The 13,871-nt window shown below is 43.6% G+C and overlaps 1 protein-coding gene across 1 annotated transcript in view; it reads left to right on the plus strand.

Annotated features, from left to right (window-relative positions):
- Window positions 1-13,871, plus strand: part of Mcoln2 (mucolipin TRP cation channel 2) — a 55,656-nt gene that overhangs the window by 26,344 nt on the left and 15,441 nt on the right. The window contains exons 5-8 of the mRNA XM_074079569.1: window positions 5,610-5,694; window positions 6,293-6,389; window positions 8,901-9,000; window positions 13,438-13,550. Coding sequence (XP_073935670.1) covers window positions 5,610-5,694; window positions 6,293-6,389; window positions 8,901-9,000; window positions 13,438-13,550 — 395 coding nt within the window. The remainder of the gene's footprint in view (window positions 1-5,609; window positions 5,695-6,292; window positions 6,390-8,900; window positions 9,001-13,437; window positions 13,551-13,871) is intronic.

Raw genomic sequence — 13,871 nt, forward strand, 5'->3', positions numbered from 1 at the left:
GATGGTGTGAATATGAACTCAGTTTGACTTCTCTGAGGTAGCGTAACGGTTTGAGTAGGTGAATTGGTAGAAACTCCTGCACTAGCTACTCAAAGTTTTGCATTTTCTCTACTCTTAAGAGAATTGGCCTTTGGTGTGCAAAATGCAGAGATCTGGCTACATGTCCTGCTTTCCTGGTGTCCAGTCGCACAGCTGATTAAGTTGATCGAGCTAAGGGTTTCCCTTAACTCATGCTGACGGGTATGAATTCTTCCATTTCTGCCTCTAGCAGTATAGTTTTCCAATTCAGCTTTATTGAAAGGAGTGTTGTGAATCCTGTCAGAAAGTTTTCCCCAACAATTAAGTGACTGCTGTTTTAATACAAGTTTAGTATCCTTCATCCAGAATTCTTAGGACCAGAAATGTTTCAGATTTTAGATTTTGGAATTTTTGTAACTGGATAATACAAAAGATATCTTGGGGAGGGGACCCAAAACTAAACATGAGATTCGTTTGTGTTCCACATACATCCTAGGCACATAGCCGGAAGGTGATTTTACGCAGCATTTTTAGTCAGGTGTGGAATTTTCCATTTGTGAGCGTCAGATTTTGTGTGCATTTCAGTTCCACAACTGAATTATGGGTGTTGACTCTGTCTACTGCTTTATTTTCTGTGATACAGTTTAGTTTCTTATGTTCTTCTTCCCACGTGTTCTTAGCACGGGACACGGTGGCCATGCATCCTTGTCCTGCTGTTGTGACACACACATGTCAAATCTGTGCTCACTCTTCTTCAACCAGCGTATTCATGTGGGTGAGGAAGTTGTCGTTCTAAGTATCAGTTTGTTCTGCTGGGGGCTTTTGCCATCCTTTAAAAAAAAATCTGTTTTGCTGCCACCAGGCCTGGCTACTTGGTGGCCTCAGTTCTCAGTAGCAATGACTGTAGTGCGGGGTCAGCCAGATTTCAGAGACTTCTGAATACTGAGAAAACATGAAGCGCTACAATTACAAAATAATACAAAACTTGAACAAGTAGACTTTTATAAGGCAAGTTTTGTAAATAATATAAAATTAGCAACAAAATTCTGTCATATTTCTCTGAGTTTAAGATGCATCAATTAAAAAAACCTCAACTGCTTTAGAGATGTTTACTTATTTTTTATTTTTAAATTATTTTGGAGACAAGGTGTCACTGTGTAGCCCAGGCTGGCCTTAAAGCAGCCATTCTGCTGCCTCAGCATCCCAAGTGCTGGGATTACAGGCATACGACACCATGCCTGGCTTCAGAGATGTTTGAAGTGGAACCATATGCATCTCAGAGTGAATGAAAGACAGGAAAAGAGGGCCAGGACAATGTCTGGCACATGGGTCTTGAACATGTTACTTCTTTCAGACTGTAGTCATTCATTTCCATCAGTTGAATCTATTTATTTATTTTTTTTTTTACTTTACCTCAGAATAAGAATGTTAGAGGCAGAAGGACCTTAATCCTTATACAGTTGAAAAACTGTTGCTCAGTCAAGACAGGTGCCGAAGCCCAGGTCCTGTAATGGCTTAACAACCTACAAACAGCAGGTGCTGGCTATTCAAATACCAGCAACTGTCATCCCTGGGAGCCTGAGAGAAAGGCAGTCTCAGACCCACCCTTGGCCTACTGAATACAAATGTGTGTCGTGTTGCATCTTAATGGTCAGTGATTCCTGACCATTACTGTTTCTTTTTTTCAGTACAAGGGAATTAACCAGGGCCTCAGGGCCTCTTATTTGCTGCCATTTGAGCCATGCTGCAGGTCCTTTTGTTTTTTTGTTTGTTTTTCAGCTTCGGCCTCATTAATTTTGCCCCAGCTAGCCTCAAACTGTGATCCTCTGCCTCTGCCTCCAAACAGGGCTCTCTAACCAGAGACCTTTGACTTCACACAGGTCTTTCTTTCTTTCTTTATTTGCTTACTTATTTTTGGTTTTCTGAGACAGGGTCTCACTGTGTAGTCCAGATTGGCCTAGAACTCAGGATCCTCCTGCCTTAGTCTCCTGAGTGCTGGGACTACAGGTGTACATTACTATACCAGGCTACACAGACCTTTTTCTTTCTTTAATGACTTCACATTTCCCACTGTCCATTGCCACCTCTTGACGTCAGTGCCTTCTAGACACATCTTAGACACCCTTGTCCACAGTGTCACTCCCTTACAGAATCTGTAAAGGTGCTTGCCTCTCCCTTCCCACCTGGATTCAGTCAACTGACATCCATCCCTAGCCTCCTCCATCCCATGCCCTGTGTCTCAGTAACTGGTGCTTCCAAGAGAGTTCTGCCACCACACTTCAAAGCTCTTTGCTTTGCTTCTCTCTTTTCCTCTCACCCTGTCACAGAGGAGCGCAGAGAGGGGCCACAGTTCACTTCCCCAGGTCCAGCTCCTTTAGCCTCTGAGAAATCATCGACTTTCTCTGGAGCACCCAGACATAGGCCTCTCTCCCAACCTCCAGACTCCCCACGTATTCACCTGGCTGTTTGCCAACTCTCCAGTGCTATCTAGTAGGGACTTCAAATCTGCTGTGTCCAAACCAGAATGTTTCATACTTTCCCTATCTTCCTGGCCCAAGCTGTTTAATTCTTTGGCTTCCCCATTTTGGAAGACAATAGCAACATTTTCAGCTGTAATATCCCCAGTCTCTCAAGCCCTGTATTTGAATTTGTTACTTTCTCTCTTTCCCCTGCCACCACTGTAACCCAAGCCACTCCTTGCTTGGACTGTCCTCCCTGCTTCTGGTCTCATTTCTACCACCCTCCTCTCCTGCTCCCACAGCAACCAGCGTGCTACTTTGAAAAATGTAAATTGGGTCATATCACTTCCTGGCTTCAAAATTATTAGTGGCTTCCTATTCCATTTGGAGCAGAATCGACAATTCCCTGTGGGAACAGCTACCTGCCTGCCACTCCACGTTCCCCACAGCTCTGTCCCCAGTTCTCCTCCATTCCAGCCTCCTTTCTGCTCAGGGAATAAGCCAGGCTCTTTCTTGTGAGGAGTCCTTTCTGCTCTCCCCTTGTATCTATGCACAGTTACCACTTTTTCTTTCAGGGAAAACTGTTTCAGTTCAAACAATTTCAGCATCTTGAAAGTGATTCTTTGACCACTTTCCTAAGGTAGGGCTGTCCACTCAATCACCTTATCTTCATTCCCTTTTCTGCCCACACTATGGAATGACCTTGCATTTGTTTTCTACGTATTGTTGAAGACGAGCTCCATGTTGGCAGTTATCATGTCTGTCTGGTTCATTGCCCAGCACAGCGCCTGGCCTTCAAAAAATATTTCCTGAAGAAATGAATGAGTCCAGAAGGGAGCTTGGGGCTTTGATGTTCTAAAACACATGTTCTGCTGGGCTTGGTGGTGCACATCTGTAATCCCAGCTACTTGGGAGGAAGAGGCAGGAGGATCATGAGTTTGAGGCCAGCCCTGGTAAAAGTAGCAGAGAGACCCTGTCTCAAAAACAAAGAAAAGGCTGGTGGAGGTGGAAGGGCATAGCTCAAGTTGTAGAGTACTTGCCTTGCATGTGCAAAGCCTGCAAAAACAAACAAGTAAGCAAACAAACAAAATACGCTCAGAGATCAGCCTCAGTTGAGCTCAGGATATAGATCCACAAACAGGTGGATTTAAAATTTGGATAGAAATCAACCAGCTGTGTGGCCTCAGGGAAGTTTCTTGGCCTCTCAGTACTTTGCTTTGTTCACCTGTAGAATCTCACAGGTTGCTTTGAGGATTAAGCGAACAGTACATTAAGGGAGAAAACCCGCAAGGCTTCCACATCATCTGTATTGCTCTGTGCTGCTCTGAGTTGTCTGTTCAGCTCTGTGGCCCTGTGTTTGGTCCAGCATGCCTAATTTTTATTATATACAAATGTCTCCCACATACTGGGGCATGCTTCCAGTGCTGGCTGCATGGTGGGCAGTGAGTGTTAACAAGGTGCAACACAGTTGGACTCTTGCTCTTGTATTCCTGTACATATTCTTATAATAAACAGTTGAGGGGTTAAGTGAACAAATAAGGAGTCACAGTTGTGGGATGACACTGAAGGAATGAGCGTGGCTGTCCTGGAAGGCCTTCTGGGTGCAAGGCCTGCACTAGGCCCCAACTTCTCCATGTCAGACTGTCTAAAGGTACACCCTAGTCCAGGAGAGTCAGCCTGGCTGGAGTCACACCAGTTCTGCCACCAGGTCACGGTGCCCATGGCAGGCCTGGCCTCCAGACCTCCTACTTCTTGCCCTGGAAAGCAAGGGCATCGGGATACACACTATCAAGACTAATCTTTATGGTTCTGCTTAGTTGATGGCTTATAATTTGTTTTTACCCCATGCTATATGAGTCCCTTTCTCTTTATTATTTTTTTATTTTGAAAGAGTCAAATTTAGCAGAAAGGTTACAGAACAGAACAAAATAGCCTGTATCTTTTTTCATTGTTCCCCAGATACTAACCTTATTTTTTTTTAAATCACTGTTCACAACTGCTGTTACCATTCTTCCTATATGTAAATATTTCTCCTGAAAGCATAGACATGCTGTTTCTTTTTTTTTTTCTTTCTTTCTTTTTTTGGAGGGGGTGTGGATACTGGGGTTTGAACTCAAGGCTTTGTGCTTGTGAAGCTAGTGCTCTGCCACTTGAGCCATGCCTCTAGCCCTTTTTGTTTTGGCTACTTTGGTGATAGTCTGGCCATTTTTCTCCCCTCAAGCTGGCCTGGACTTCAGTCCTATTTTGAGTTCTTTTAGTGGCTGAGTAACGGGTGTGTACCACTATGCCCAGCTTTATTTCCCCCATTGAGAGGGGGACTCCAACTTTTTGCCCAGGCTGGTCTGGAACCACAATCCTCCCAATCTTAGCCTCCCAAGTAGCTGAGATTACAGGCGTGAATCATCAGTGCCTGGCTGACATGCTGTTTCTTTACCTCTAAATATGTCAGGGTGTATTTTCCCCAAACAAGAACATCTTGCTAACGTAAGTATGGTGTTCAAAATGACAAATTCACACTGACCCAGCACTGTGCTCTTCACATCTTATCAGTTATCCTGTTGTTCTTGATAACCAAAGAAAAATTGCCCCCGCCCCAGGGTCCTGTTCAAAATCATGTATTGCATTGGGTTGTCATGTCTTTTCTGCTTTCTTTTAATCTGGAGCAGATAAGGTTGCTCGGATTTATTGTTTTTCTTTTATAATCTTGACATTTTTATTTACTTTGCCCTTTTTCTTTTTTTTGAACTGGGGACTGAACCTGGGGCCTCATGCATGCTAGGCACACGAGCGACACCCCCAGTGTGATGGTGACATTTTTAAAGGGAAGAATATCCCTCACTGTTTCTTCATGACTGGACTGAGGTTATGCATTTGGCACAGAAATGCCATGCAAGCTATGTGTCCTCAACGGCTGTGGCAGGAGGCACATGGGGTCATCTATGTCATGACTGGTGATGTTAACTTTGGTCACAATTAGTGTAGTGTCTCCCAGGTTCCCCACTGGAAGGTTACTGCTTTTTTGGTTGTGATTGTGACTATTTTGGGGAGATATTTTAAGACTGTCTGAGCATCCCTGGTTTTCACCTCTAATCCTTGCCTGAAACAGTCATTGCCCTTCTTCCTTTGTCCTAGACTGTGTCGTCTTAGACCTGCAGGTGCTGTCCGGGAGCCCTCCAGACCAGATACAGCCCTCTTTCTTCAGGCTGGAATTTTATCGGTAAATACGTTTTCAAGTCTCCTTTCCCCAGAGATGAGGGTGGGGGAGGGGGAGTAGAATAGCAAGACTATGACTATTCACACCTTTGTTTTTTTTTTTTTTATTTATTTTATTTTTTTTTTTTTTCATTTTTCTTTTATTATTCATATGTGCATACAAGGCTTGGTTTATTTCTCCCCCCTGCCCCCACCCCCTCCCTTACCACCCACTCCGCCCCCTCCCTCTCTCCCCCACTCAATACCCAGCAGAAACTATTTTGCCCTTATCTCTAATTTTGTTGTAGAGAGAGTATAAGCAACAATAGGAAGGAACAAGGGGTTTTGCTGGTTGAGATAAGGATAGCTATACAGGGCATTGACTCACATTGATTTCCTGTGCGTGGGTGTTACCTTCTAGGTTAATTCTTTTTGATATAACCTTTTCTCTAGTACCTGGTCCCCTTTTCCTATTGGCCTCAGTTGCTTTAAGGTATCTGCTTTAGTTTCTCTGCATTAAGGGCAACAAATGCTAGCTAATTTTTTAGGTGTCTTACCTATCCTCACCCCTCCCTTGTGTGCTCTCGCTTTTATCAAACACCTTTGAATTTTATTTTGTTTAGGCTCTTACAAGTTGAAATCTCCTTTCACCTCAAAGGTATCGACCTGCAGGCCATTCACTCCCGAGAGCTGCCCGACTGTTACGTCTTTCGGAACACGGCAAGTATCTTTGTTTCACTAGGCCACTTTCTGTCTTTCCCTACTCCTTCTGTAGCTGCAGAGTATAAGTCACACCAGCCTCAAGGCTTTTTTTTTGTGGTAGTACTGGGATTTGAACTCAGGGCTTCATGCTTGCTAAGCAGGCACTCCCACTTGAGCCTCTCTACCAGCCCAGTCTGGAGACTTCAGATGCAGTTGGGTTTCAAACAACTTTAGTGACCGTTTATGGGATCACTGATGCAGGGACCACACCTCTGTGCTTTCCCATGTTTGTAAAGCAGATTTCTGACTTGAAAAGAGAAGTTTTCAAAACTACATTTAACCTCCAGTTCTCCTAAAATATAAAAGGAATGCTTCTGCTGAGTATTTTCACTATAGTCATTTCCTTGGCCTCAAAGGAAGGTGCTCGCAAATGTTGTAGCAGATATTTTGAACTTCTGGGCAGAAACAACACCGTTGATCTGAAGGTCAGACTGTGAAGGAGCAGTTGTCTCTCCTTTTTGGGGGTCAGCCACGTGCAGCAGAGAGTCTGTTCCCCTTTGGGGGCAGAGTAAATGGCCTTCTTGCTTGAACACTATTCCTCTCTTCTTTCTTCTCTCTTGCCTTCCTTTCCTTTCTCCCTCCCTGCCTTCCCTGTGTGAAGGGCCAAACTGAGGGCTTGGCTGGAAGTTTTATGTACTGTCTTTCATCAATTCAACAGAAGGCTTCATTCAACAACAATTAATAAGTAGGAGCCCCTGGTGCATCCTTGGCACTTTGCTCTGCCCTAGAGGCATGGAGGCCTCCAGGAAGCCTGCAGCCTAGTGGAGAGAAGACAGAGAAATAAGTACAGAAATAAAAGTAATTGCAGATTGCAGTATTGGCTGTCTTAGTTCATTTTCTGCTGCTATGGTAGAATACCACAGACTAGGTAATTTATAAACAATAAAAGTTTATTTACTCACAGTTTCAGAGACTGGGAAGTCCATGACCGAGGGACTGCATTTGGGGAGGGTCTTCTTGATGGCAGAGGGTATCAGGTGGTGAGAGGCCACACAAGAGAACAATAAGGGGCTGCTTTTATAAAAATAATCCACTCTTGAGACAACGAACCCACTCTCATGGTGATGACATTGATCCATCCTCAAAAGCAGACCCCTTGTGACCTCATCCCCTCCTACTGGGCCCCACCTCCCATCGCTGTTGCATTGGGGATTGAGTTTCTAGTGCGTGAGTTTTGGGAGACTACATTCAAACCATAGCATGGCTGAGAAGGTCATGCTTTCCCTCCCTAGGGTGAGCAGGCAGCACTGGGTGGACCAGGATGGAAGCAGGAGTGGGCCCCTCAAGGTCAAGGTCACTGATGTCTTTGTCATGACATGGTCAGTAGTGTGACCTAAAACAAATTGGCTTTTCATTTTTGTTTTGTTCTGTGGATTTCTGTCCACTTAAGATTCTGAAGGCTCGCCACATGCCTGTAATCCTAGCTACTCTGGAGGCAGAGATCAGGAGGATTGTGGTTCGAAGTCAGCCCGAGAAAATAGTTTGGGAGACCTTATTTCAAAAACACCCTTCACAAAAAAGGGCTGGTGGAATGGCTCAAGGTATAGACCCTAAGTTCAAGCCCCAGTACTACAAAAAAAAAAAAAAAGAAAAGAAAAGAAAAAGAAAAAGAAACAAACAAACAAAAAAGATTTTGAAGGCCCAAGGGAAATATTTTAGGGGCTCTCTTATGGGAGAACAGAGACCCTTTGCCAGCGTCTATGGAGGTTTGTCCTGGCTGATGCATACAGAAAAGGGTTCAACTCTTGAGCTTCTGGTTTAGTCTTAGTGACATTTTTGGGTTGTACAGAACCTGGCTTGTGTTCACCCGTGTCTGGGTGTTAAGTGGGTTTAGTCACCTACACATTCAGCTCTTCATGTTCTTTGCTTATAAATCTTTGGATTTATAAGGATTTATAGGGTGTTCATGTGTCCACCCTATGAACCATTCAACATATGTCACTTGTAAACTTTAAGTGATAAATGATCAGTTTAAGTTTCAGAATGTGGACAATTAATAGCACTCAGCCATCTTAAGTACAGTCTGCAGCCTTGGGAAAATTCTGTCATTTTTGAAAAACAGTACATAGCTCATGCAAACAGAAGAAGAATTTCCAGTCAAGTAAAAAAACCTAAATTTCCATAGCCAAAGGACTAAATTGAAGCAGATGCTTTAAATTCCATTCAGTGTAATGATTAAGGAAGGCCCTTGCGTTCTTTTGCCAAAGATTGGTGAGTCTTATTTTAGTTCGAGAAACTGGTTGGTGTTTTACTGTAGGATTTCTCTGAAGCAGAGAACTGGAGTCTGAGATTTAGTAGAAATTTGTGTATTTATCCTTTAGCCTATATTTCTTCATTAATAACTGAAAGTTGTGACATTTTCATCAGTACGGTTCTCTTTTGAGAGGCCACTGATTTTTTAAAGCAGAGTTGATCTAACAAGTCCTCCTTCCTTTAGGGTTTAACCTCTCGATCTGCTTGTATCTCCAGATTACCTTTGACAATAGAGCTCACAGTGGCAAAATCAAAATCTACCTTGACAGTGACGCCAACCTTGAGGAATGTAAAGACTTGAACATATCCGGATCCAGTGAGTGTGCTATGCACCTGCCCTGTGTGGGTGACCGGATGACTTTTCACACTTTATTTGGAGATTTGGAACATTTAAGTGGTTGCGTTGGATGGTGATAGGAAGGATGGGTTCCAGAAAATGGTAGTTTGGACATTAGATTGTACAAAGGATGTCCTGCAGCTCTGTACTGACTTTAATTCAACAAACGCTTATTACCAACCTCTGAGGAGAGCAGGGTGACTCAGTGGTTAGGAGATGGAGCTCTGGAGCCACACTGCTTGTGTTTGGGTCCCAGTTTTGTTTACCATGCCTGTGATCTTGGACACATTTCTTAACCTCTCTGCCTCTGAATCTTTCTCTGTAAAACATGGTTAATAACAGTACTTGCCTTCTGGGATGTTAAGTATTGAGTTAGTAAAAAAAAAAAAAAAAAGCCTGGAGAACAGGTGCTGAGGAATTGCTGGGCTCCATGAAGAAAAGGGAAAATGCCTTAGTGAGAGAGACTGACCTGCTGATAAGATCTCTAATGCATAATAGAGAAGAACAAGTGGGAATGTATAAGAAGATCTGAGGAAGAAGAAAAGAAAGGATAAGTTTGACTGGGGCAGAGTGGGAGATCTAGAAGTGATTTTTGGAGAAGGTGTGTTTTGATCCAAGCTGTGGGCAGAGCAAAGCCTCACAGCCAGTCTGTAGCCTGTAAAACATAAGGTCATTTACTTAGTCATTAGCCCACACACTTAAAATGGGTTGTGTTGACCTTGTTCTGCTTGCTTAGTGAAGGGTCCGTGTGATGTCACTGATGAATGGCCAACATGTTTTCAGTTGGCACTCTGTTTAAATGAACTTCCCTTTGACCAGATTATCAGAATGAAAAAAATATAAAATATCTGTGGTTTCTGTCTTAGATTTATTTGAAGCTAGATTGGATTTGTGGCTTGCCACTTTTTAGTTGTATATGACCTGATGACTTTGAATTCTTTTTTTAAAGTTTTGTGTATGTGAATACAGGTTTTTGTTAAAAGTGGCTCCCACCTCTAGTATACACCACTATCTCTCCTAGACACAAGAGATCAGGTGAATATTTTCCAAGTTCAAGTATAAACTGCAGCTATTTTCTATGAACAGAAACTAACCTTCGTGGCGTGTAAGATATGATTTTGGGATAATCACCATATAGGTCCAAATGATGGAGGGAGCAGGTGGGTCAAAGGTGTCGCAAAGCAGTCCTTCCTGGAACACTGGGGCTTCCTGGTCTTTGCTCAGAGGAAGGAGTTCTGACTTCCTCCTGTGGTCAACATAAGAAGTGCAGCCTTCCAGACCTCTGAGTAAAATCCCTAAAATTTTAGAAACGTGCTTCTCCTAGAGCTGTGGCCTAAGAAACTAGGCATCACTAGCACTTAAAATGAGGAGACATGAAAGCCTTAAAAGCTGAAGCTTAGAAACCAGTTTGGGAAATGGATTTTACCTCTTGTATATGAAGCTGTCTTGGGGACTGAGATGGCCCTGGGTTTGGGGGAAGTACAGGAATAAAGGCTGGGGCGACATCTGGTGGGCTCCTTGTGCTGTTTCCAAAAAGTTAAAGGGTTCCTTCCTATCCATACAGCTTCTTGATTCTCCTTGTCATAACCAAATTGTCTCAAAGCAAAACATGAGGAAAGTTCCTTCTCACAGGCCAGCCTCATATGGCCCTTGGTGACTCAGGAGTGTGTTGCTACTTTCATCTAACCTGATTCTATAAATATAGTAGTTTGGGGAGGAACTGATAGGTTCCCCATTGCTGGTAGTAAATGACATTTTTCACAGGACAGGTTAGCAAGTTTTGGTGGCTCATGTCAGAGGCCCGTATTTTTTAGGCCCAGTGGTGGTGTGCATAGGGAATCTCAGGCCTTTGAAGGGTGGAGTGGGCGTGGGACTTCCCTAGACAGGTTGACAGGGCATCTTTCTAGACTAGTGTCTTCCAAACCCAAGACAGAGTTTGTAGGGTGACAATTTCCATAAGGAGCACACAAAACTAGTCTTCTCAATAATTCAAGAAAAAAACAGAATGCAGTAGTGGATTGTCTATTAGGAGGGCTTGCTTACTTTCTATAGCTGCTTGTATTCCTATCTGTAAATGAGGCCCAATACAAGCAGTCCTAGAGATTTCTGTTAAGTATAGGCCAGAAGGGGAAGTGTCACATGCTATCCTCGAATTTCATAAGATTTTCAGTCCTGACTTCCCAAGAGCTGGCCCTATTTCTTCTGCCTCATCTTGTAGGTCCAAGCGAAGGTCTGTATTTTGGTGAAGTCATTTTGTTATCAACCCATTAGGTGAGATCTCAAGATGACTTGAATTTCTCCAGTACAAACTGGCTGGAGGTAAATGTGGGCACAGGGTGCCAGTGCTGTTCCAGCAGATGCTCCTATGCCGTCATGCCCGGTTTATTGGTTGAAAGGATCTCACTGATGTTTTGCCTGGGCTGATATTGAACCATGAGCCTCTGGATCTCTGCCTCCTGAATTACTGGGATTACAGGTGTGAGCCACCATGCTTGTCCCTCCCCATCCCCAGTCCAGTTTCTTTCCCCTCTGGCCTTTCTCATCCATGTAGTTCCTGAGCACGTGTTCCTTTCTAATTCTCAAACATTGCTGCTCCCTGCCCCATCCTGCCCAGTCCACTGGTTCTCTGTGTGGCTGTCTACACCCATGGCTTCTACCACCCAGTGGTTTTTGCCTCCTTTGATCATCCAGACTGAACTCAGTTTACTTAAGACTAAAAACCAGCAGTCATTCTTGGCTGTCCTTATACCCTGTTCAGTTGTGACGAGGTGGTGACTCTCCTCATCTCTGCCTCCATGTGTCCTCTGCTTCTGACTTGGTTCAAACCATTCTGAATTCTCGTTGAGCTTCTTTAGTGTTCTTCCTGTGTGCTGTCTGAAGCTCTTGGCTCATGTGTTACAAGCCAGGTGTATTTAGCACTACACAGGGGCCCTGCCTCACAGAGCCAATCATTTGGTGGGGAACATAAATATTGAATGATGACATATGGGCGCTATGCATGTTTGATTTGTTATTTTCCTAGGGCTGTTCCATAGTTGAACTCATATAATCCTCACAACAGCCCGGTGATGTAAGTTTTATTATTATTATGCCCACTTTTCAGATGAGGAAACAGTATCAGAGGTTAGGTAACTTCCCTAAAACTGCTTCACCCTCCCTTCCTTTCTCCTCCTCCCCCCTCCCTACCCCCCCTTCTTCTGAGGTACTGGGGTTTGAACTCAAGGACTTGCACTTTCTCAAGTGCTCTACCACGTAAGCCATGCCCTCATCCCCTTTAGCTTTTAGTTTGTTTATTAGATAGAATCTCACACTTTTGCTCAGGCCAGACTTACACTACATCCATGCCTCCTGAGTAGCTAGAATTATAGGGCTGCATGACCATGCTGGGCTCCCATAGTCTTCCATAGTGCACAGCAGAGACTCCAACCTGGGCTCCAGGCACCATGTTCTTCCCTGTTTTATCCTGTCTCTGTGTTCCAGGCCATGGGGTCTTTGAGGATGTAAATTCTAAGTTCAGTGGTTGTCACCCAGAGGAGAGTAAAAAGAGTATAGTCATAGACAGTGCTATGAAAGAATGTAGGAAGTGTAGTAGAGACAAGAATTTAGGGAACTGTGTTCTGAGATAGGGAGTTCTTAATCTGAAACCCAATGCTAGACACAGCAGAATAATCTGAGCATAGGTATGTGTGGGAGAGGTGTTGCTGGTCTCAGGCAGAGGGACCAGCAGGTGCAAAGTCCCTGAGATGAAAGCAGAAAGCAGGGAAGAAAACCAGTGTATCCACAGAATAGAGAAGGTGGAGTCAGGCAGGAGAGAGCAGTGGTTGAAATGGGGGAATCTAGGAAGTCTGAGAGAAGCTGAGGTTGCAGTTTCATCTCTCTGCCACGTGTATTCCAAGACACACTCTCCTTACTTCCATTCCAAGAAGGGATTTTTCTCTATGTGCAGAAAGGCCTTATCATCGTGCTTTCTGCTGGCAAAGTACAGTGAGGCTGAGAAGCAGAAGTGATGCTTCTGGGTGGTGGCATTTTAACTTGTTCTCTTATTAATTGTAAACTGAATGTCTGTGCTTTGATGTCAAACAATCCAGAGAGTATTAGAAGTTTTTCTTTTTTGAATAGAGCTCAAATGGATCACATTCTGTTGAAATTTCTTCTACAGTAAATATTTATGCATAAATTTTAGTGCCTTTATTGACAGCTCAGATGTTTTTAAGTGTATAACTATTCAACTCAGGGGGTGTTTTACCTTATTCCTGGATTCGGGAACAAATGTGGCATCATTTATTTCTACTTCTTACTATTTCATTTTTAAAATAGACAAACATTGTTCATTTGCATTTCTTTTTAGAACTGCCATTTTGCTTGGTAATTATTCTCAAGTGAGAGGTTTTAATATTTGCATTCTGCTTTGTTCAGCTCAGAAAAATACTCAGTACGTCCTGGTGTTTGATGCTTTTGTCATTGTGATTTGTCTGGCATCTCTTATTCTGTGCACACGGTCCATTGTTCTTGCTCTAAGGTTACGAAAGGTAAGTGTGTGTTTGCATTTTCTCCTCCCACCCTCTTGGCCTGCACCCCAAGTTTGCCCAAATAGTGGACATTGAAGTTAGTTTACCCTATCCTTTCTGAGGTCCTTGAGTCCTTTCTGGGTTCCACTGAGTGACAGCCTGCTATGAGGCACTAATTAGCCTGAGGTTTAGGAAGTGAGGCTGTGTCACCTGGGATCCGAAAATTATCCTGCTAAAAACTGAGCTGGTAAGTACAGGTGCACAGTGGTGAACTCTCAAGCTTTTAGATGTTTGTAGAATAAATGAGACCCTTTTAACTTCAGGAGTGATCTTAAGAACAGA

Source organism: Castor canadensis, chromosome 7 (assembly GCF_047511655.1).
Source record: "Castor canadensis chromosome 7, mCasCan1.hap1v2, whole genome shotgun sequence".
NCBI lineage: Eukaryota > Metazoa > Chordata > Mammalia > Rodentia > Castoridae > Castor > Castor canadensis.